Source organism: Vanacampus margaritifer, chromosome 3, assembly GCF_051991255.1.
Source record: "Vanacampus margaritifer isolate UIUO_Vmar chromosome 3, RoL_Vmar_1.0, whole genome shotgun sequence".
Classification (NCBI taxonomy): domain Eukaryota; kingdom Metazoa; phylum Chordata; class Actinopteri; order Syngnathiformes; family Syngnathidae; genus Vanacampus; species Vanacampus margaritifer.
In genome coordinates this window covers 4,938,692-4,960,557 of record NC_135434.1, presented here as the reverse complement: position 1 = coordinate 4,960,557, position 21,866 = coordinate 4,938,692, and the positions used below count along the sequence as shown (strand labels likewise).

The window sequence follows — 21,866 nt, the reverse complement described above, 5'->3', positions numbered from 1 at the left end:
AAAGTAATCGGCCCGGCCAATAATCGGCCGATCCCTACTTAAGTCACACTCACACTTTTGTAAAGAATAGTATTTTATTTACCTGTAATTTCTGTGAGGAACCCCATAATAAATAGTCTTCACAAATGGTGAAAACTAATGGAGATCCCACTTTAAACAATAAACTCAGACAACACATCAGATTAAGAAGCGCCTATGTTGTTTAAAAAGTTTAAATGTTATGATAATTACCCTCATGGTGGCCTTAGTTTTAATGCAGCTGGCAAAGGCAATAGAAAGCCTACGGTCCATTTGCTCTGCGGCAGCACTGAAATGATCCTAGAAGCTTTATTTCAGCACCACGGAGAGCGCCTCAGACGCTCGGCTGGTTCTTTGCCCTCCCGGGCCTCCTACAGCATCTGCTGGTTGTTCTCTCAAACCATAGCAATAACTCAACCCATAGGAGGCTCCCAAAAGCGCAAGACACTGCTGCATGGGAAAAGTCCATGGCAGTGGATAGTAAATATATTTATGTACGGACAGACATGTGTACGTGTAGGAGCTTCAAAAGTAAGTGTCTCTTATATGAGCTTTTACGCTACCTGTCATCATTCTGAAACGTCTGGTCCCCCAGCAGGAGGTCCCTGAAGCGGTAGCGGGGTGGAAGGGGAGGCACTTCAGTATCCACTTCAGCCATCTTGAGAGCCGAAATATCCAGAATAACGCCAGAGTTGCTGCTGTTGTTCCTCTGCAGGTTTTCAGTAGAGGGCCTGCTGGATGACCAGAGGAGAAAATGATTAAGCATGCTCAAGTGCTGCGGAAAAATGTAGGTTCTAAATTATAGAAGTCCTCAATTGTATATAATATAATAAGTTAACTGTGTTGGGTCTGGTAACCATCAATGACCCACATACATCCATCAGCCGGTAGAAGAATACTCTAGAGTAACAAAAAAAATGTAATGTCTGGGGCAATGTGCAAGGTTTTGCTACCAACAAAAAAATTATGTGCGCAATAAATGTACTCAAGGAGGGGGCATTAATCTACGACGAACAGATGCTATTTTAACGATCTGTGATAAAAAAGAGGGGAAAAAACTAATGTAAAGTCTATTAGCCACCTGAAAAGGAAAAATAAATTTAAGAGATTAAAGTCCTACAATTCTGAAAATCAAATCCATCAATTTTATGTAAAAAGTTAGATATGAGAAAAAAAATCATATTTTTACAATTTTAAAAAAGTACAAAATTATGACTTATTAAATTGATTTATCGCTACATAAAAATTCTAATTTTAATTCTAATTTTATGAGAAATAAATCCAGAATTTTAGGAGTATAAAGACACCACTCGTGAGAAAAAGTGCATGATGATGATTGCTTTACAGTATTAAGTGTGTGTTATTTGTGTTTACTGGAAGGGGCATGAAGTACTCCTGGGAAATTACCTGTCGCCATGGGAACTCGATGATCGGCGTGGAGGGCTCATGGCTGCCTCTTGTGGGCCATTTCGGAATGACAAATTCGGTGTAAGAAAGAGAGACAAGAAGAGTTCTTTTGAGGAATAAATCACAGATGCTGTAGTGCCATTCATTCATGTCTTGTCTGTCTAATCTTTGTTGATCTTATTTTACAAATGGCTTCACATGCCCAGCCTCTTGATTAATGCGTCTGGGCACCCTGTTTAGATTCCTCCCTGAAGTCCCGACAGTGAGAACAATAGGCTGGGTAGTACATTCCAACCTTGTGTTCTGAGTGGTCGCCTCAGCACGGCGTGGGCTGCTTTGAGTGGGCTTAATGGCACCCGGGGACAGGTGAAGAGGGGTGGGTGGACATCGGCAATGGAATGGGGCAGCTTGCCTGCTTCCTTAAGGGGGGAGCACGATAGTATAAGATAAGACCTGCAAGCATGCCAGTGAACTGAGCAGTGACCCTTACGTTTTCAAAAGAAATAATAGATGAGCCACAACCGGTAATATGGAAGAAGTGCACAGCGCAGATTTGGGTCTAAAAGGCAAATGGAGAAAGAGAAAAAAAAGATGCAAGGGAAAAACAAGTACTAGTTTTTAGGTATAAAACATTTATAATCAAAGATACTACAGTATTTTAGTAATTGAAAAATTGTCCATCCATGCTTGCATTTTCTAAAATGCTTGCCTCATTAGGGTCATGAATGACAACGGTAAAGCAGACAAGGCAAACTACTGCACCACACTGCCCATTGCGTGTCCAATAAAGGTTTATTGTGCCTATTCTATAAATAAAATAAACACATACATTTTCTAAACTTCTTCTTTCCCACTATTCCAGCTCAAGTTCAACATTTAAAATGTTGTTTACCAAGACCCAAACTTCAAAGAATCATATTATGAAAATTGAGAAGTCGGGGTCACCCGACTTCGCAACTCGTGCACACTTCCTTGTTTGAAGTCGGAAAAGTCTGACTTCCCACCTTCCTCTTGTCCTTGAATGCAGCATTAGACCGCCATTACGGCTCAGATGGCAAACGCCACATGACCAAACTTTTAAAAAACAGGTGCAGTCAGACCAGACCAAAAAAAAATAATAATTGTGAAACAATTGTATAATACGGTATGTCATTAATTGTCACAACAACATAATAATGATGAACACAAACAAAAGCCATGCTTTTAGTACAACAGGAAATCAAAAGACCTAAGTCATTTCCTCACAGTTATGTGTAATATGTTTCTTGACAATTCTGATCTTACGTCACGAGTCAAAATGGCGGTTTTACCGGTGAAATTATGCTTTCCGCTCATTAAAAAGCATTAGACTTTGGATCCTCGTCATTTGATTTGTGAGGATTATTTTGATTGCAAAATGTGATGAAAAGTTGTTTGACTACTATAACAATCTTCCTGCAGGCAAAAACAATACTATTATAATAAATTGTTTGTTTTCAGCATGTAAAGTAAGCATTTGCATTGCGGAAATATAAAAAATGCCCGGAAGTTCAGAATTGTCAATACACTGATGACCCTAAAAAAAAAAAATACCTGGGAGGGACCCTTTAGGACCCTGAGCCCACTTTGGAAAACTCTGACTCAGCACAATTATCACGATTTATTCCTCTCATAGTTCTACCATAAGTTAACACAGTGTTAAATATAGCAAATTAAACACAAAATATTCTCCTCAGAAACTTTATATTACTCCGACAAACACAATGACAAATGCATTAGTTTACAAAGTAAGATTAAGAAGGGGGCCTTGTTTTGCTCCATTTACCTGCCTGCGTCCCCGTTCCTAATCGCGGTCCCATCAGCGTAAACTTGCTCTCCGACGTTGCTTCCGTGACAGCGGGTCTGCCCCGCCACCGTGTCCGTGACAAAGCCGTGTCATATTTTCCCCAAAAACGTCGCCGAGAACACAGACACTCGGGAGATCCACAACGTCCGACAGAGTTTGCGTAACATGAATGCAGCAAGTCTCGTTCAAGCTAGCCGCCTGCTCATAGCAGTCATTCGTTCGATGTGGCTTCCAAGGTGGCAGCCCCAAAAAGTAGTCCCGTCTTCTTCAGCTCTGATTGGTTAACGCGCTATTCCGAAAAAGATTTACAACACACCTGACGGCTAATTTGAATATCAATCCGCCAGCCCAACACAGCTTCGCGCCAATGCGGAGTGACTGCCGTGTCCCTTAGCAACAACTTTGTTAGCTACTTGACGAACTACGTCCCCTTGTGCCACCTCCTTATTTCACTCGAATTCCTTTCCGTTAAGTCTCTTAGCAAGCTACCGCGTCAAGCGACGCTTCTTGTTGTCGACTAGCTAAACACAAACGCAAAGCCCGGGCTGGCGAGAATATGCTGTTGTCAGCATCAGCATCTTTTCCTCTGGAGGACACCAGATGAGGAAGAGGAGGAGGGTGGAGGGGAGGAAGGCGCTTATGTCTCAACCTGGATGCACCTACGGGCGCCGCGCCATCTACCGACCGAGCAGGGAGCTGTTTTTTGTGGCTGGAAAGTTGTCACAAAAGAGGCACTTTCGGTCAGTAAGTACACCCACTCACTCACTGTGTCGCTATTGTGCAAGCCTGAATCAATGAGAGTCATTTTCCCTTCCAGGCTTCCACTTATGAGATGAGATGTGCTTATTATCTGGGGGGGAGGAAACTTAGCTGGAGCCGGGCCAGAACGTCCCGTCACAATTTGGTACATTTTATATTTTTTCCCACCCACAAATATGCTCCCTCCGCAGTTAAATGATACTTACTATTTATTTTTTGTTTGTATATGGATTTATTGTCGACAGTATGGAAGCGTGGAACTGCCAATGCTCACTAAACATTTATGACTGGTGAGTATGTTTGAACGCAAATACGTTCAAACGTACTTGTAGGCTAAATGCTACAAACATAGCATATTTTCTCATAATGCCACACAGTGTTAAAAAATACCTAACCTAAAGCATGCACTGCAGACATAATAAATCATAAAAGTTACTTAATTTTCTAAAATGTTGGTATTTGTGCCAAATGCTAAAAAGAAAAAAAATATGGCATTATGGAAAAATATGCTCGTATGTTTGTAGCATTTAGCTTACAAGTAGCAACATTCGAATTTCGAACATACTGGCGAGTATGTTTGAACATATTTGCGAGTACGTTCTCGTCAGTCAAAGATGTTTAGTCCACATTGGTAATTCCACAGTTCTGTACTACAGCAAGGTACATATTTTACAAAACAAGTCATTTGATCATGGATATTCCATTTCTATGATCATTTTGGACATTTTTTTTTTTTTGCATCCTTCAGGGACATTTTGCCGTCCACCCTGTCATTATGGGATAAATGCCTCTTTAAGAAGACCACTGATGTTGATGATCACAACCTGAATTTGGTCTTTTTTTCAGAGAAAGCTTGAACAGTGCATAGTGCAGAATTGTCATTTTGTAATTGTCATCATATGATCTGTGTAGCTTGATGTTGCCAAGCTTAACATGTCCACTATGTCATTTGTTAAACAGTACAGTCAGCTCTCAACTCAACTCAACTTTATTTATAAAGCACTTTAAAACAAGCATTGCTGTATACAAAGTGCTGTACATGCTTGCTAACTGAATCATGTTGCTCAGTGAAGGACCACCATGTGCTCATCAAGCTTACATATGTTGCTGTTTGCATGGAAAATTTAATCTACTAACTGCTATAAAAATCTTTTTGGGAAATGATGGCCCTCCTACCTATTCTATAAATAAAATAAACACATACATTTTCTATAAATGACCACCATGTGCTCATTAAATGTAGTTATTCATTTAGCCTAAAGCAATTGAGAACATGCTAACGTGAGCTAAAATGTCCACCCTGTCATCAAGCTTACATATGTTGCTGTTTGCATGTAAAATTCAACTACTGCTATAAAAATATTTTGGGGAAATTATGGCCATACTTCATATTGTCGAAAGGTTGCGTTTTTGTTGAGCAAAGACATTCACGCATCTCCTCTCGAGATAGCAATAGAAAATCCCTACAATTTGTGGGCAGAGACAGACGGATAAAAATGGATAGTAGATCATCTGACGAGACGCTTGTTGGATGGTGGCCAGTGTAATTTCTATACGTAAATATCTTGTATATGATGCAGCTATTTGATTATTACAAAATTAAACTTAGTTTCAGCCTGATCTTTGACTCTTTGCAAAACCTTATGAAAACAAAAGAACTGGGAATACTACATCACAAAGACACCTTATGGTGAAACATCCTCAATAGCACAAGTATAGCTCACCGTTATCCTATCTTTCTTTCCACCATATAAAAAAAGCAAACAAAAAAAAAATGCCATCGCAAACATGCACATTGTGTGAGTGGTTAGCTCTTCTGCCTGTCTCTGAGTTTTGAAGGTTCGGATTCGAATCTTGCCTTTCCTATGTGGAGTTTGCATGTCTCTCTCTACTTAACATCAACAAAACATTATTGCTAGGTAGACTAAATTGTCTACAGGTGGGAAGATGAATTATTTATCAGGCATGATAAGCTTCAGTTACCCAAGAATCTAAAGAGGATGGATGGGTGAACGTACACACTCCATCTAAAGAACTTCTTAAGACACAATACCTAGAGAGTAAATTCCCCATTTACTACCTACCTGGAGCTGCTCTGTCCTCTATCATCTGTCTCACAATGGACCCCCTCAAGTTGAAGAACACATTCATTCTGCACACGCTGATGGGGAGCGGGGCTTGATGGCCGTCGTCTCCAGGAAAGCTGTTTGCGGCTCCGTTGCGCGTATTCCTTGTGCTCAGCCAGCCTCACCGCGTTTCAGCCCATTATCCTCGAGGGGAAAGAGCGCTCAGAGCGTCATCGTTTTTAAAGCCCACACAGCCACTTATGGTGTGCCGTGATGCCGGCGCATCCCTCTCACTCTGGAGCTTGATTTCCTCCAGATTTGCCCGAAACTTGATCTGTGTGAGCTTTGGGTTTTATGTTTGCACAAGGAAAACTGTGAACAGTGTAGTAATGAGCAAAAGAAGCACAGATGATAGTCAGGAACGCTGTATTATTTACAGTACTATACAATAATTCACTTTTATAGCACTGGATTATCTCGTACATCTTCTCAAAACTGCATCTCAATAACCTTTGTTTAGTTGTTTTTTGCCCCCCCCCCCCCTCATAGGAAATAATGAGAATAGGAATGCAACACCATACACGTTCAAAAACAGATTAATCACTAAATAAATTATGCATTAAAACCTCTTTCATATCTCACTCACATTTACGCATAAACTATCACTCATCTAAATTTAATGATGATTCGAGACTTAATGAAAGTCAGTCCTCGAATCGTATCACATGAGATCGAATTTTTTTTTGTTTGTTTTTTTTATTGGAGACATGCACACCGCTAGTAAGCATATAGAGGTGCTTTAAGCTTTAAAGCATTAACTCGTGAGTTAAAGCTTTAAAGTAGAGATAGAGCGATATGTTTTTTTCAGGACCGATACAGATTATTAGTGGTCATTATTAGTGGATGCCGAAAACCGATATTTGGAGCCGATACTCATTTGCACTAAAAGGGAAAATATTGGCATGAAAATTTGAAAAAATACAAACTCCACCTTTTATTTTTTGGGGTAATTTTAAAGCACATGTTTATTGAATGACTTTTAGGGTTCGTAAAATATTGGCGTTTACAAAAAAGTCTTAGTCAATAGACATCTTTGTCTATCTAACGAAAAGTTCCAGGGTCTCCCAGAGGCAGTAGCATGTTTTCAAAAGTTAAATACAAACAAACAATTGTTTTCTACAGTAAATAAAGTATTCCAAATTTTCAAAATATCTGAAGTATTACATTTTTACTTATCTTAGTTTTAATTTCAAACAAAAACAGAAGACACAGAGATTTCTCAAGCGTCAGCAGCATCTCTGAAAATTTAATTAGTTATCTAAAGTTAACACTTTTTTTTTGACAATGGATCTATTATCGGCCATATGATTCTTCAAAATAGCCGATGCCGATATTCGTCAAAATGCCGATAATCGGCCCGGCCGATAATCGGTCTATCCCTAGTTTAAAGCTTTAACTTTAACAGCACTACTTCGTTGTAAACTTCACTCTGAGTCTGAACTCTGCTTACATTATTAACTTGGCGAAACAGCATCAAAATACCTGAGAGGTTCCACTGTACTTTACATAATCCACACAACACTTTTGCAATCTCCTCTCATTGTGTATGCACGCATAGACCACTTATAAAAGATCAATTTTTCTATGGAAGCAGAGGACAGAAAAATAGCAGTCATGTAAGCTTTTAGCCCATAATGCGCTTCAATTCAATGCGTGGAGTTGTTTTGTACCAGTGGTTTACTAATGCAACTCATTTTTGAGCGAACTCTTCAATTATTCAGTCATTATGCTGCCAGGGCTCGAAGCTTATCACAGCACGTCCTGGAGCGTGGCACAGGCATCCATCCATTAGCCTATCCGTTCTCTTATAAGTTGTGTCCCGCTCATGTAATAACGCTCCATTGTTGGTTTTCTCTCTCAGTAAAGCACAGCCACTCTGCCTCCTGGATGCTTGCTCTTCATACTTCCAAAGTGTCTAAAAACAGACAAGAGAAGGGAAAGGCTCAGACAGCGAGGCACTCGGATGCTGGATGCAGCCTCAAGGCTTATATAGGAGCCTCGCATGAATCACAAAGTTACTCCGTCTCGACGCCAGTCTTGCTCGGTCCGGTTTTATTTAAATGTCATTGAAAGTAGCGCTGGAAGTTAGTTAGTATCCTAGTGGGCGCATTTGAGAAACTCATCGGCGACCTTTCGCAACATTTAACATGCACTTCTAACAATTTCTACCTGTCATGACTCACCAGCTCATCTATGATGTCCTTGCATATCTGCCCCCCCCCCCCCCCCCGGTTACAGTAATGTAATTCTGCACCTCCACACAACAACCCCACCCCCACCACCCCCCATCTCTTCTCCAGAATATGACCTCAAAATTCCCTATATGCCAACACCAATGACTGACACTATTGCACACTAAAAAAAACATTTTACATAGTATTTTATTTATTTATTTATTTTTAATTTTGGGGCACGTTGCTGCCCCCCCCCCCCCCCAGTAATGCCGCCCTTGTCTGGCCGCACGTAATGAATGCACTGCCTGTCACAAAGGCCAATTTAATGTGTTTAACAGCCTCTGTATATCTGCACTTGCAGCAAAACTAACAATATGAATACAAATTAAAACATTTTATGTAGAAAATTACAACAACCAAATATAAAAATATTTATAAATCCAAATAAATTTACCAGTATATATATATATATATATATATATATATATATTTAATATCTTCTGCAAAAATATTCCCGTTCCTTTAATCATTAAATCACAACATAAATTGTTGTTTCAGCCGCAAGCTTTTGGTTCTTTTTCATTAGGGACGATTTTATAACCCTTGATGTTTTTGTTTATTCGTCTGAGAGAATCCATGCTCTCTTCATTTTCAATGGTCCTTTTTGTAATACTTTCCCCCCCACCCTTAGAGAGCATAAAGCAATGAAAAACCCATTAAACAAATGAAGCAAAGCGTCTGATCAACACTATTTAGGGCACACTGAATGGAATGAGTTTGCAGTATTGCTAATTATAAGACGCAATTGACTACAAGCTCTGAAATTAAAACTGGGGGTGGGGTGGGGTGGGGGGGGGTGCTGCACAGATTCTCCTCTGACCTCCATGTGTTGCTTTCACTATTGTAAACTTCTATTGTTTTCAAATCGGAAACTCCATCAGTGCCCCCCGCGGCCAGCAAATCACCGTTGAACACCACAAGAGACACCTGAAACAGAAAGATTTCATTTTCCACTCACGACGTCACCTTCCCGTGAAGGAAAAATGTTACTGTTCACATTTCAGAGGGCCGACCTCGACTCCCACTCACGTTGTCTCTCTTGCTTCTCATGCGTTTAACAGGAGTCCACCTGGTGATTTCGGGGTCGAGGCGCTCCACTGAGCACAGACTCAAGCCCAGGTCATCTCTTCCCCCGGCCACAAAAATGTGTCCCAGGTACACGGCGCAGCCCGCGTTCTCTCTGGGGGTCGACATGTGGGCACATATCGACCAGGTGCCAGCTTCCGGGTTGTATTTTTCCACTATGGAACATTTACAGTAAGAAGAAGGCTTCATTTACTGATATATATATATATATATATATATATATATATATATATATATATATATATATATATATATGTATATATATATATATTAGTGTCCCCATATGCCCAATGATATCCCTCTATCTTTAAAATGAGCCCAAATTATTGTATTGGAGTAAAAATGTAAAACAAAAAATGCAGCTCTTGAACTTGGCCAAAAAAGGTTGTGGGAATTTCACGAGCATGCACTTCTCACATGGACGGAAATAGTCAAAATGGGTGGCAGCATGACATCACTGTTGTTTATCTTCGGGAAGGGGCAGCCTGATTTCGTGTGTGAATGTGCGGTCATGTCCACTGCGCGGTCAAAGCAGGCAAAGTACTAAATTACACTATGCGAGTCAGAATTCATGTTTGAGGGTTTTGTTGTTGATCTGACAAAAGTATGTAACAAGGAAACAAGAAGGGCGGGGAAAAATCCTTAGGACATCTTTAGCATGTTCCGCGACTGGAGTTAGTGGTTGTTTTTGGCCTAAAAAAAAAAAAAAATCTACTACAGTATTCTCTATAGCGTTTTGTCCTCATTCGAGTCGCGGGTGTGCTGGAGCCTATCCCCGCTGATTTAGGGTGAAAAGCCAGGCCCCCCCCTAAATTGGTCGCCAGCCGATTACAGCACGCATAGACAAACAACCATTCACACTGGCCCACTTTAGAGTCTTCAATTAAACTTGAGTTTGAATGTTCTCAATTCTTCTTGCTGTCTCTCTAAGGAACCTTAGAGGGGACAGCAAGAGCTGAGATTTAAACCCAGGAACCCTCAACTGTGAATCAAATGTGCCACTCACTGAAAACTGTGATGTTAAACATAAAATGTTCAGAGAGAATTGTCCAACTTCAGGGGCATTCGACTTTGCTGGAGGAACAAAGTACAACTATAGGGTGTTTTTTATGTATTTATTTATGTATTTATTTATTGCTGCAGGCTCTCTCTAATGCTGTAGCATTTACTTTTAAGACACTAATAAATAGATACTGACAACAAATGTGCATTGGGTAATTGAGAAAAGCCAAGAATAAGCCAAGTCAGGGAAAAACCCTTTTAATGTTTGACATCATAGCCAAATTTATACTCAAAATAAATGTTCTTGCTCGCATTTTGTTCTTTTCAAGCAATTAAATCATCCCAATGATTTTAAGCTTAATGTTTGATGATTTACTACTAATGTTGGGAGCCTGCACCCTAAAAACATTTGGGTCAAAAATAACCAAAAACATTTTTTTTTTTGACCCAACCATTTTTAGAGTGTGTATAACAAATGTTGAATCCTACCTGAATTGAGAGCCAGGACTCCATCATTGCCTCCAATCACATACAAGTGATCACCCAGCACGGCAGCCACAGCTCTGGTGCGTCTCGTCAGCATGGGCGTCTGCTTGCTCCACGCGTTCAACGTTGGATCGTACCTGCAGCAACAAACAACAAAAAAAACAACACCTATTTAACACCGACTTTGTTAGTCATCAGAATATGTGCTTTTTTTCCCCCCCGTGTTACATAAGATGCTTTTGAGCAACGTCAGAACAACAAGTGCACCCACAAAGCATACAAGACAATGTTTCAGTATCATCCACCACCGTTTTTATTAATGTATTGTACTTCAGTCCAGAAATTATGCCGCAGTACCTCTCCACGGTATTTATGGCTGCAATACCATCGTGTCCTCCAATAGCGTACAAGTATCCGTCCATAGCCACCACGCACACTCCACTGCGGGGGCTGCTCAAGGGTGCTACATCCGCACTCCAGCTGTCTGTGTCTGGGTCGTACCTGGTAGGGTGGTGGGGGGGGGGGGGTCAGAATGTCAGAGTGTTCGTATAGAGGCAAAACAAGCAGCTTGGTTAAAATGTACGTAGTATGAGCAGTATTCATGATTTTACATCTGATCTGACTTGATTGATTTAAATATGTAATGACGTTTTTTTTTTATTTTATTTTTTTATCTCATAATTGTGCAGACACTTGTCGCTAGGCGGAATTCTTGGCGCAGAATCAATCGTGTCCAATGAAGGATAGTCTGATGCTAGTCACGCTTCACTGGCTGTTTGATTGGCAAACAACGAGATGATGGTGCTCAGCACTATATGGAATACTTTGCAATTGAATGGTCTGTACTAAATATGTAATCATAATCTTGGGGGGGATGTGTTATTGGAGTGAAATGATCCATTCATTTCGGAATGGTGTCAAATTGAAAGTTGCCAAAGATAAAATTAAATAAAGTCAGTCCTTCTCAAATAGGGTGGGGGGAGGGTGACCCCAGGGGATCACGTTTTTTTCTTCTTTTTTTTTTTGTTTTTTTGGTCATAATAAACTAAAGTGTAATTGCACTTCCACCACAGTAGGTGGCATTGGTGCTCATATTGCTAGGGAGTGTGCAAGGACTATTAGTTACTCTGCAGAGGTTCTTCTACAAAAATAATTGGAAGGCACTGACCTAAGCACAGTATATAAGTGTTTGCACTCTGATACACAACACTAAACCTATGTGTTCTCGAATGTTACAAGGAAATATCTGCTCGACCATTAAGCGGCCGACTGGCATTTGTATGTAGCTATATACAAGTATCAGCTTTGCATGCTTGGCTCACTTACCACTAGAAATAGTACCATGTGAGCGATTTGGCCAATGAATATTCTCAATACCAGTTGCTGAGCCAAGTAAGAGGAAAGAGGACATTTTGTTTTAGCTGCCATCATATATGGGATCCAACAAAATGCATCATTTTCTATCACCTTGAGACTGACTAGCAAGTCATCTGCTTTTGGCCCCGCGGTTCGCTGGCATAGGCGGCAGAAAGTGTTGCCCACTCGAGCATCTTTCTCATTACACTTCTATTAAATTGCCGTTTGGTTGAAAGGAACACATGCAAAACCTTTAAAAAAATCCCACCACAGCACTCGAGGGGAAAGCCTACACTCAGGTGACTGTGACGATGGCAGGCTAGAGTGGATGTTTCCCCAACTCTGGCTCATCATTAAGGCTCATTTTGTCAAGAAGTGCCTCTCTGTAGGAACTGTAGAGTAGCCAACCGCTTCAAGCTATCTGATAGTGTGAGAGACGAGCATATAGTGTACGTGTGTGTGTGTGTGTGTGTCCTTGTGAAAATGTCCCAAATGACTCATGTTGTCTGCAAGGCCACAAATAAATTTCGCCTTAATGCTGACCTCTGCTGTTCAGCAACACACCTAGCAACATATATCTGGAATGGAAGGACATTTACAGTTATGAGCAAAGGCACAGCCATGTTGGTTGTGTCCGGAGCAGTTTAGCCACTGATTGATTCATCAGAGAAGATGATGGTCACCAGAGTGGGGTACTTGGAAGAAACATACAGGTAGATAGATGCCATATACTGCATTCTATTGTATAAAATTGGAATGTCTTTTGCTAAATCTGCCTTTGCTTAACCCTGGAGAACCCAAGAAGAATTTTCTTCTTTGGAAAATTATGAGTTATACATTAAATGACTGCTATAAGTTCACTGAACACCAAAATATATGTTTTTTTCAATTTTAACCCTTGTTTTTTGAACTAGCTCAGAGTTGCTAATTTATCAAAATATATATAAAACATACTCCTAGGCATTCTGCAAATAGATTAACAAAAAAAACACAATTTTACCATCTGATGGTTTGCTGAGAAGATGGTTTTGTTTGGATTGATTTCCAGCTCAACAAAACAGCAAGCATGTTGCCAACCATCTTGTCACCACCACTCTGGCTCATGTAAGTGCAATATTCATCCACTAGATGGCCCCATGCAGGGGTCAGAAGGCACTCTGGACTTTTGGAGTTAAGTTTGTAAAAAAAAAAAAAAAGGTCTTTGTTATTTGAGTAGCAGAATTCATAGGGGCCATATTTGACCCCGTGGGTTCTCCAGGGTTAAATCAAAATAGAGATAAAGACGGGAGTCAATTATATGCCAAAAATGTTGTTTTCATCAAAATGTGAGTTCTTCCCGAGTCATCCACCCCAAAGCAGCTCACCTCTCCACATTACCGTAACATCGGATGCTGTCTGCGCCACCCACTGTGTACATCTTGTCATCCAGGGTGCCCACGGCCACGTTGCCCCGCTGCTTGACCATGCGAGCTGCTGTCTTCCACTCATTATACTCTGGACAGAACTGCTCCACCAGACAGGTGGGATCGTCCTTGGTCCATCCGCCCACTGTGAAAACAAAATAGCAAATGTTCCATTACATTTGTCATTAAAGCTATGCCGTCCTAGCCTGACCTAGCAAATTAATATTTCATATTGCAAAACAAGCTTGTGTGAATGAGCAGCAGAATGTTTTGTAAACATACGGATTAATCGGCAAAGTCAAACACAGCGCACTAAGTGACCTTAGTTGACTTTTTAGTTGTAATTTAAAAAATAAATAAATCGAAATTTATGTAAAGTGAATTAATTACAGACTCAAACTCTTGCCGTTATATTATCCTGCAGGCAATGTTGTCATAGAGGTACTAGTATCAATAGAAGTTAACCAATGTAAAATAAAATTAAAATAAAGCAAAAGTGCTCAACTGTTGACGAATGATTAGCAGGGCTTGAGGAGGCGAGAGATGGAGTACAACCTGGACAAGTCAATTACAGGGTACATATAGAGAAAAAAAAAACACAATTTAGAGTCTTAAATGAATCTAACATGCATGTTTCTGGAATGACGAGGATGACCAACCGCGGCCTCTTATGGCCGTTTAATGATTAGGAATATAGAAATTAGTATAACAAAAACGTGCCATTAATTTCATGCAATTTTAAGGAAAAATGTGATAGTGGGATATTTGTCTTTCGTATCCGTCAGTTTTTTGGGGGGGCAATTTTATGTATCCGGTCTGGGAAAAAGTGGTATTGAACATCTCTAGAAAGTAACAAATGATACGCAGATTGGGTTGCTATATATAGTATGTTTTCACTTTCATACTCATCCTCTGGGCACATATTAAAGTAAGGTTTATTTTGTCAATGAGCTAATTTAGCACTTTTTTGTCAGTAGTTGTGTGTGGTTTTGAAAGCTAGCTTGTTTTTGGTAATAAGTAGCTTGTTAAACAAGCTAGCTAGCATTTACTGGGGTTGAATCAGTACTTTGACTACTTTTACCAAAGTGCTTCTACTGAAGTAGAGAGACCTTAAAACCACTTTCGAACCCATGGTGACCAAAGCGGAAAGCGTGATTATAATGAATGCTAACAGCAGGGTAAGCACGATTAAAAACATCCGTGTTCCCTGAAACAAACTATCACTTTGATTTTACGAAGTTCTTTGAGGGAGTCGTGTGACAGGCTGTGTCACCAGGGCGCCTCGTCAGGATGAAGCAAAAATGTCTCCCTCGATGGAGACGAACCAGATGGCGCCATCATGTCGATATTAACACCTGCTGAACTTGCGGCTGTTCACTCTGGATATAATCTTATCCTACTTAAGCCGTCCAACTACCCGAGCAGACACTGACCCATAAACATCACGTCACTGACGACATCTTTGGGGGGAAGTTGGCTTTGCGTCGACATCCGGCGGTTGGCGCCGCCGCCTTTACCATCCGTGATTACCATGTGCTGATGCTGTGACTCCTCAATGGATTCCCTGCAAAGTGAAAATAATGATAAAAATGACTACGATTGGACATAAAGTGGCTGGAAGTTGAAACAACAAATCTGAGGAACAATTTGTGATATAACTCTAGCATTGAATCTCATTCAAATTATATACATGTACTTAATGTTGTGCCAGTACAAGTATTGAGTGACCTGGCTTGATTATCTAATTGTTAAAAGAAGCTCAAAATGGTTATTCTAGAAGATTAAAAATCAAATAACTTTTTTTGTGGTAAGCAAGCAACTATTTTTTGCCAACCATTTCACTCAACGGGTTGTCGCAGCCCAGTGAAAAACAATAGCATTGTTTTTAGATTTCTATTTTTTATTTTATTTTAAACATTAGGCGCTAAAGCACACGCTTCTATTGGGCAGCAACAGCAAAAGAGCTTCCTGTATAAATGCAAACACTCCAAAGTAAGAACTATTTTTTTTTTCTTTTATTGACATGACAACAGCCAATCACAAACATGTACAAAGTAGAGCCCCTTACCCTTGTTCATTGTACACTCCCATGTTTTATCTTCTTAATATGTTGCTCAGCGTTTCTTTTCGCACCCGGGCCGTCTGTAGTCTGTCCTAAAACAAACAGCTCCTACGGTTTTGTACTCTGAGCAACCTCGGTGGCTTCAAGGAGAAATATCCCCCTCCCTTGGAAACACTGCCCACCCTCCTTAACGATTCATTCGCCGTCACTGCAGCTTGAAACCCAAGACTCCTCTTAAACACTTTATTTGTCAACTGTCACGCTGTCGGAATTCTTGACATGCTCTCACATTTACATAAGACTGCATCAGTTGTTACGGTACTCTGGCACTCAGATGAGTTTAGACCCGGTGTGGAGCATATGCCCTTCCAAGGTCTTGTTTATGTAGACTATACAAAGTTCACACAAAGGAGTATTAGGGCCACAGTCACCAAACTGAATAGAAAACAAACCTACAAATCATAGAATCACAATAGGTGGATTTATTTGAGAAAACTTTTTACAATGATGGCATAGCTTTTTAGTCGCTAATTTCTCTTTTTTTTTTCCTGGAGAGCTCAGTATTGTTCATTCTGTAATTTTACCGATTTGACATGTCATCATCATTGCTCTCTCTTTTTTTTTAATATATATATATATATTTTTTATTTTATTTTTTATTTTTATTATTTTTTTTTAATGTATTTATGTGTGTGCGTGAGTGTGAATTCATTAGTTCAGCTAAAACCTATTAAAAAATCCCATACCGTTCACCTAAACCGAACAGTCGATAATTTCTATTGTTTTATAAAACTAAGATTTTCACATGATGATATAATGGAATGCATAGCACTAGTAAAACAACCATGCAATCATCTTGTGTCTTATTTAATGTCGTAAAAAAAGTGGAGTCCTGCAGGTTTTAGGTGTTTACCTGCACCAACGCACCTGTTCCAATGAAAAGGATCATTATCAGAAAAGAAACATTTTCATATATTGTACTTGGAAAACTGCACTTACCAGAGCAAATTTGACAAGTACCTCTAAACTTGTTTAGAATATTGTTTCAAATGACATGTTTAATGCTTACTAAGAGAAACAAAAAAACTGAAAAATCCCTTACGTTCCTTACTTCCTACCACTCATGTAGCAACAAATACAACAGAAACAAAATAAAACCTGATCATCAAATACCAGCCAAATATGAGGCAGCTTTGCAAACCGTTTATAACATCTGCTCAATTTATCCTCCTCACTTACAGGTTCCACTGGATTTTTATTTTTATTTTAAGGAATTGAAAATTCCCCCAAAAACGTTTTTTGTAAACGTTTCAGTTCAGGTCAGGCAGTCAATCACTTTTCTGCCAAAGCCTACTCTCTAAAAACATCATTTATTATTTCCGAGACATCAACATCAAAGCAAGCCCTTCACATCCAGCCTCATCGAGGCAACCAATCTGCGCAGCAACACCTCGCAGGGCGAGGTGCAAGAACGACGACAACACATGGCATGTTTAACGCCTGCCTGTCAGATAAATTATGCGATTCATAGATACCGATGCAGAATGCTGAATTTTGACATTTGGAGCATTATCACATGACAAATCTCACAGTGTACCAAAAATGTTAACGATTTTCAGTAGACCATGACGCGACTGCAAAAGTTAGTAGTAGTCCTGCTAACTAACAACATTGCATGCAAATATAACTTAACCTCCACAAAATCGGACACATTTTAAAAGGTCTGTGATGTAAAACGCTGTAAATCAAACTAAATTCCTGCTCTGACTTCCCAGCTGAGTGTTTCTTAAGAGCTTTCGAGATGGATCTCACCATAAGTCAATGGATGAATGACGGCGCTGACAACTGAGTCACACTGAAGGCGTTAAGAAGAAAGAAAAAAAAAAGAAGCTCATAATGTGTATTTCTAAATTGTGCAAAATGACCTTGCATCACCTAGCTGTTTTATTGACTCATTCTACTGTAACGCTTAACCATTTGAAAGCGTTCTCAGATGTTAATTTAGTCTGAGGTCCAAGTTTCTATGTTTCCCAAGTCTGTCCATCTGCCACCTCTGAAGTTCAAGTTCTACAATGATTCATCTCCTGACTCATCCCATTCAAATACATGGCTGGCCCTCAATATGCTACAGAATTAGCCCGTCTGTGAAAAGTAAGCAAACAATCCCCAAGTATAACTGACCCAAACTCACCAGGCGTGGAAAAGATGGATCCCTCTGATTATCCAGCTAGAAGTGGCTGAGATTTCCCCGGAGGTCCGCCGAGATCGTCCAAGTTTGCCCTGCCAGAATCAACATGAAAACACTCTGGCCGGGAGCTGTCATTTGGTCACTTTATGAACTCGGCAGCTTTTTATGCACCCGCCCGGAGACATTCCGTTGTAAAAAGCCTAATTTTCACGAGGTCAAGGGGTTTATAGAAGCCTGGGAGGCAAAAAAAAAAAGCAGCTGCTTCACATCGGGTAAATTTGGTTCTTGGCCCACACTGATATGGAAAAATGAAAGCAGTAAAATATATTTTCCCTTCCTTTTTAGTCAAGAATCGTGATTGTTTCTTATGTCGATATACATGATTTTATTATTTAAAGTAGGAGTGTAAATTAAGAGCACACATAGAGGGCAAGGCAAGCTAAGCTGCTGATCATGCGCACGAGTTGGTGCGAAGTAGCTGATAGATATTTTACATGAACAGGTGGATGCTCCATTTTTATCCCTGCAACGGCCTCACGACGTCGTCACGGCAGATGACGTCATCTCATGATCAAGCCGACAACCATAAACTGACCGAAACGCTCCGCAAGTTGCGCAATTATGACTATTTTAGTGAAAAATATACATATATACCTGTAAAATTCATACGTGACCTCAATTACCAGTTTCATCAGCATTAACATGGTTTTACTAGCATCAAAAAAATTAGCCGACTCAACATGGGGTTAAGACAAGAGGAGGAAACACATTATATTCCACGTGGTAAAACATATTTGAAAAATTCATATAAGGTCGAACTAGCTCCTACAACAGATTGTGTTCAAGATCCAAGGCTCTACTACAATGAAAAAATGATTTCCAGTAAATGTTAATGGTCTTTGCATTACTGATAGCAACCTTTGATGACAATTTTTATGTCTAAGTGTGACTTAAATGGCAGCCATCCATTAACATTAAAAGGTCAGCCTTGGAGCGCTTGCCAAAGATCTGCCATTAAGTCATGACTGCTGGATCTTTTTATATGTGTGTTAATGTACGAGTTGCGCTGAAAGGAAAGTCCTTAAGCAGTGGCAAGAAAATGTGCGTAAAATCCTGTTCCTTTTGTCTATCGCAGGAAAGTCAGCCCTCATCATTCCAGGAAGCAGCGATGTAGTACGCTGTACAATCGTCTGGCAGATGACTTATCAGAGTTTTGGGATATCTGGCATACCAGAGAGCCGCTACAGTAGCCGGGCCAGCCTGCCGGTGAAACGCTAAACTTCCTGCAGCTGTCCCCCGGGCCTGCTCGCCAAACAGATTTCATAACAATAAAAGCAAGGCGCCAACGTAAGTGATCTTCAACCCTAACTTGTCATGAAGTCATTCCATTGAATGTGTCAGGTGGCGGCCGACCGCAAATGCTGCTTTAGTATTTTGGGTTGCTGGGGGGATTTGGGCCGGCCTGTTTTGGACTGTGAGAACATGGAAGACAACTTTGATTTACAGAAGAACCCTTACAGGAAACGTTATTTAAAAGAAAATCTTGAGGCTTATTAATTCAATTAAAGTACAGTACAGAGGTGCCATTAGATATGACCCACTCTCCAGGAAAAAAAGAAAGAAAAAAAAGAGATATGACCCACTGAGGAAGCCGACGTAGAAACAACGTCATTTCTACGTAATGGGCATACATAGGAAAGACGTCACATTTGGGTGCAGATTGCAATATCAGATTACGTAATTTCGTCAACGTCATTTCAACGTAGATTAAGTGAAAGATATAAAAAAAAAAAAATATATATATATATATATATATATATATATATATATATATATATATATATATATATATGTATAATATTAATGAAATCGGGTTCAAAACAAGTCATGTGGATGTCCTTTTGGTGCTTTACATAGACTAAATTGCAGGTCTATATTCATCATCTAAAATGATTAAAATCATGGTGTGAAGTCATGCATGAAAATGCTTAATAAAAAAATATCGTACTAATCCAGTTTGTTACAATAGCTTTATTGTTTTAAAGCCATACGTGTGCTTTGCTACGTGTCCATCGGATGATTCGGTCCAGATAATGGCACCGTAAACTGCACTTCTTTGCCCTCCTCCTCCCACATTGCTTTAGCATACATCTGGAAAGGAGGACATATGAGGAAGTGAAAAATTACTTGACCAAAGTATCTTGAAACATGTAAACAGTGGCAACGAACACCGGCGATGGCGTCGGTGCGCGGCTAGCTATAGCTTCTAGCGCCTAGCGTAGCGCCCAGCCTGTACCATTTTTCACTTGCATTGCTAAAAAAAACAAAAAACAAAAAATCTCAGCAGGTTCTCCTGCTATTGATAATGCTAGTGACAGATCACAATACAGCATTGAAATGAAAAGTATAAATGTGGCTATAAGAAAATAAAAAGGGCAGCTTAATGCAACTTACCTTGAGCAAATCAGCAGGACCATTTCCTGAATGCACATATGCGCTGATGAGTCAGATTTGGCATAGTTGAAGATCACTGACAAAACTAAACTTAAAACAGTGAATTACACTATTTAAAACCATACGTTTTTATGTTAATTCTTTTGGGAGGGACTGGAATGCATTACGCAATGGCATTTCCATTCATTTCAATGGGGTAAGATGATTTGAGATACCAGTGTTTTGCTTAAACAAAATGAATCTATATCTCAAGGCACCATTAGATGAGTTTTGCAAGCAACGAGCTTCAACAATTAAATAGTGGCATACTGGAGAGGCCAGACCTAATCATTGACACTGTTGAATAATTGAAGGACTTTAATGTAGAAAACAGTGCTGATAGCAACAGAAAGGAATACAGTTCTAGAAAAATAAGACCCAGGCAACAATAAATGTTCTTCCGCTAAATGTGACAAGTAGCACATCCGTCTATATGACGGTGTTGCTTCAGAGTGAGATCCTGTGTGCAAATCGAAGACATAAATGTGGATGGCCTTCAACAACCTTTTATGACACCCACGGACCATGCGCTGCACATTTGAAAGGTAAGGAAAGTGCTGATGGGTACAATATCAAACCTATGTGAGAAGAAACCACACATGAGGAGATATGACATTTAAAAAGTCTAAAATCTTACAACATAATACATTCTTTGGGATTCTTTTGAAAACATCATCACTGGATTATTTTCTTGGTCATGTCATTAAAACGTGTTGCTAGGCAGAATTCATATGGCTCAGTCATAACTAATCCAGAGGGTAATGCCAAAAATGGTGTGTGCAGTATACCACGGTATCTGGTTATTCAGTGTTAAAAAATGGAATGTAATACAAACTACAAACAACTCTTCTTGTGTTTTTGAGGTAGCTGAGACATGACCCGACGGCGCAGCAAAAGAAAAGTGACCCAATTGGGGGTAAACTAATATTGAGGTCAAGCTAAAGAAAAAGAAACCCAGACAGCGTAATATTGCCAACCCTCTGACTTCACTCCATGATGATTTGGACAGATGATCCAGGAAGAACCCAAAGCACAACAGGTGGGGCTTAACGTCGTTTTTAAAAATATATATATTATTATAGCTATGCATTCTTTACTTTCGTCGTGATTTAGTCCTAAAATACATTTTCTCCTCCACAAAGTATCTAAATAGAGAACCTTTTGCTGTGAAGGTGCAGAATCTCTTCACAAACTGGGTCAATGGGATTAAATGACATAACAAGCCTAAAATGTCTATCCGTGCTTTTTATTTTTTATTTTTTATACACTGCTTATTCTAGTCTGAGTAACAGCAGAGGCTGGAGCTATCCCAGCTGACTTACGGACAATGACACCTTGGACCGGTGGCCACTAAATCACAAGGTGATTCTAAAGGACGTATTTAGTGGTAATTGATCACACATAGCAATGCCAGTGCCAAT

General features: G+C 39.8%; 2 protein-coding genes and 1 long non-coding RNA gene across 28 annotated transcripts in view; 1 reads left to right on the top strand and 2 right to left on the bottom strand.

Annotated features, from left to right (window-relative positions):
• LOC144048404 (potassium channel subfamily T member 1-like) overlaps positions 1–6,247 on the bottom strand; it is a 67,988-nt gene extending 61,741 nt beyond the window's left edge. For 11 of the 25 annotated variants that reach the window (XM_077560311.1, XM_077560320.1, XM_077560326.1 and 8 more), the window contains exons 1-3: positions 6,094–6,247; positions 1,426–1,474; positions 582–752 (exon numbers count right to left, since the gene is read on the bottom strand). In XM_077560311.1, the coding sequence (XP_077416437.1) occupies positions 582–752; positions 1,426–1,474; positions 6,094–6,160 (287 nt within the window). In that variant the 5' untranslated portion in view covers positions 6,161–6,247. Of the gene's footprint in view, positions 1–581; positions 753–1,425; positions 1,475–3,229; positions 3,855–6,093 lie in introns of those variants that run through there. The other 14 variants (XM_077560321.1, XM_077560332.1, XM_077560324.1 and 11 more) reach the window with 5 other exon arrangements.
• On the top strand, positions 3,492–21,458 carry LOC144048411 (uncharacterized). 2 transcript variants are annotated; one of them, XR_013293340.1, is made up of 5 exons: positions 3,492–3,994; positions 4,068–4,154; positions 9,431–9,524; positions 19,088–19,299; positions 21,313–21,458. It is a non-coding gene; the product is annotated as an uncharacterized LOC144048411 (long non-coding RNA). The 2 variants fall into 2 exon arrangements; XR_013293341.1 differs by having other exon boundaries at positions 21,309–21,458.
• Positions 7,049–15,894, bottom strand: LOC144048409 (uncharacterized). Its single transcript, XM_077560341.1, has 8 exons — positions 15,771–15,894; positions 15,136–15,266; positions 13,664–13,847; positions 11,301–11,444; positions 10,947–11,080; positions 9,399–9,610; positions 9,190–9,296; positions 7,049–8,050 (listed from the first exon to the last, which is right to left on the bottom strand). Exons 1-8 carry the CDS (start codon positions 15,791–15,793, stop codon positions 7,993–7,995), a joined length of 993 nt encoding a protein of 330 aa, XP_077416467.1. The 5' UTR covers positions 15,794–15,894; the 3' UTR covers positions 7,049–7,992.
• Positions 21,459–21,866: the final 408 nt, after the last annotated feature.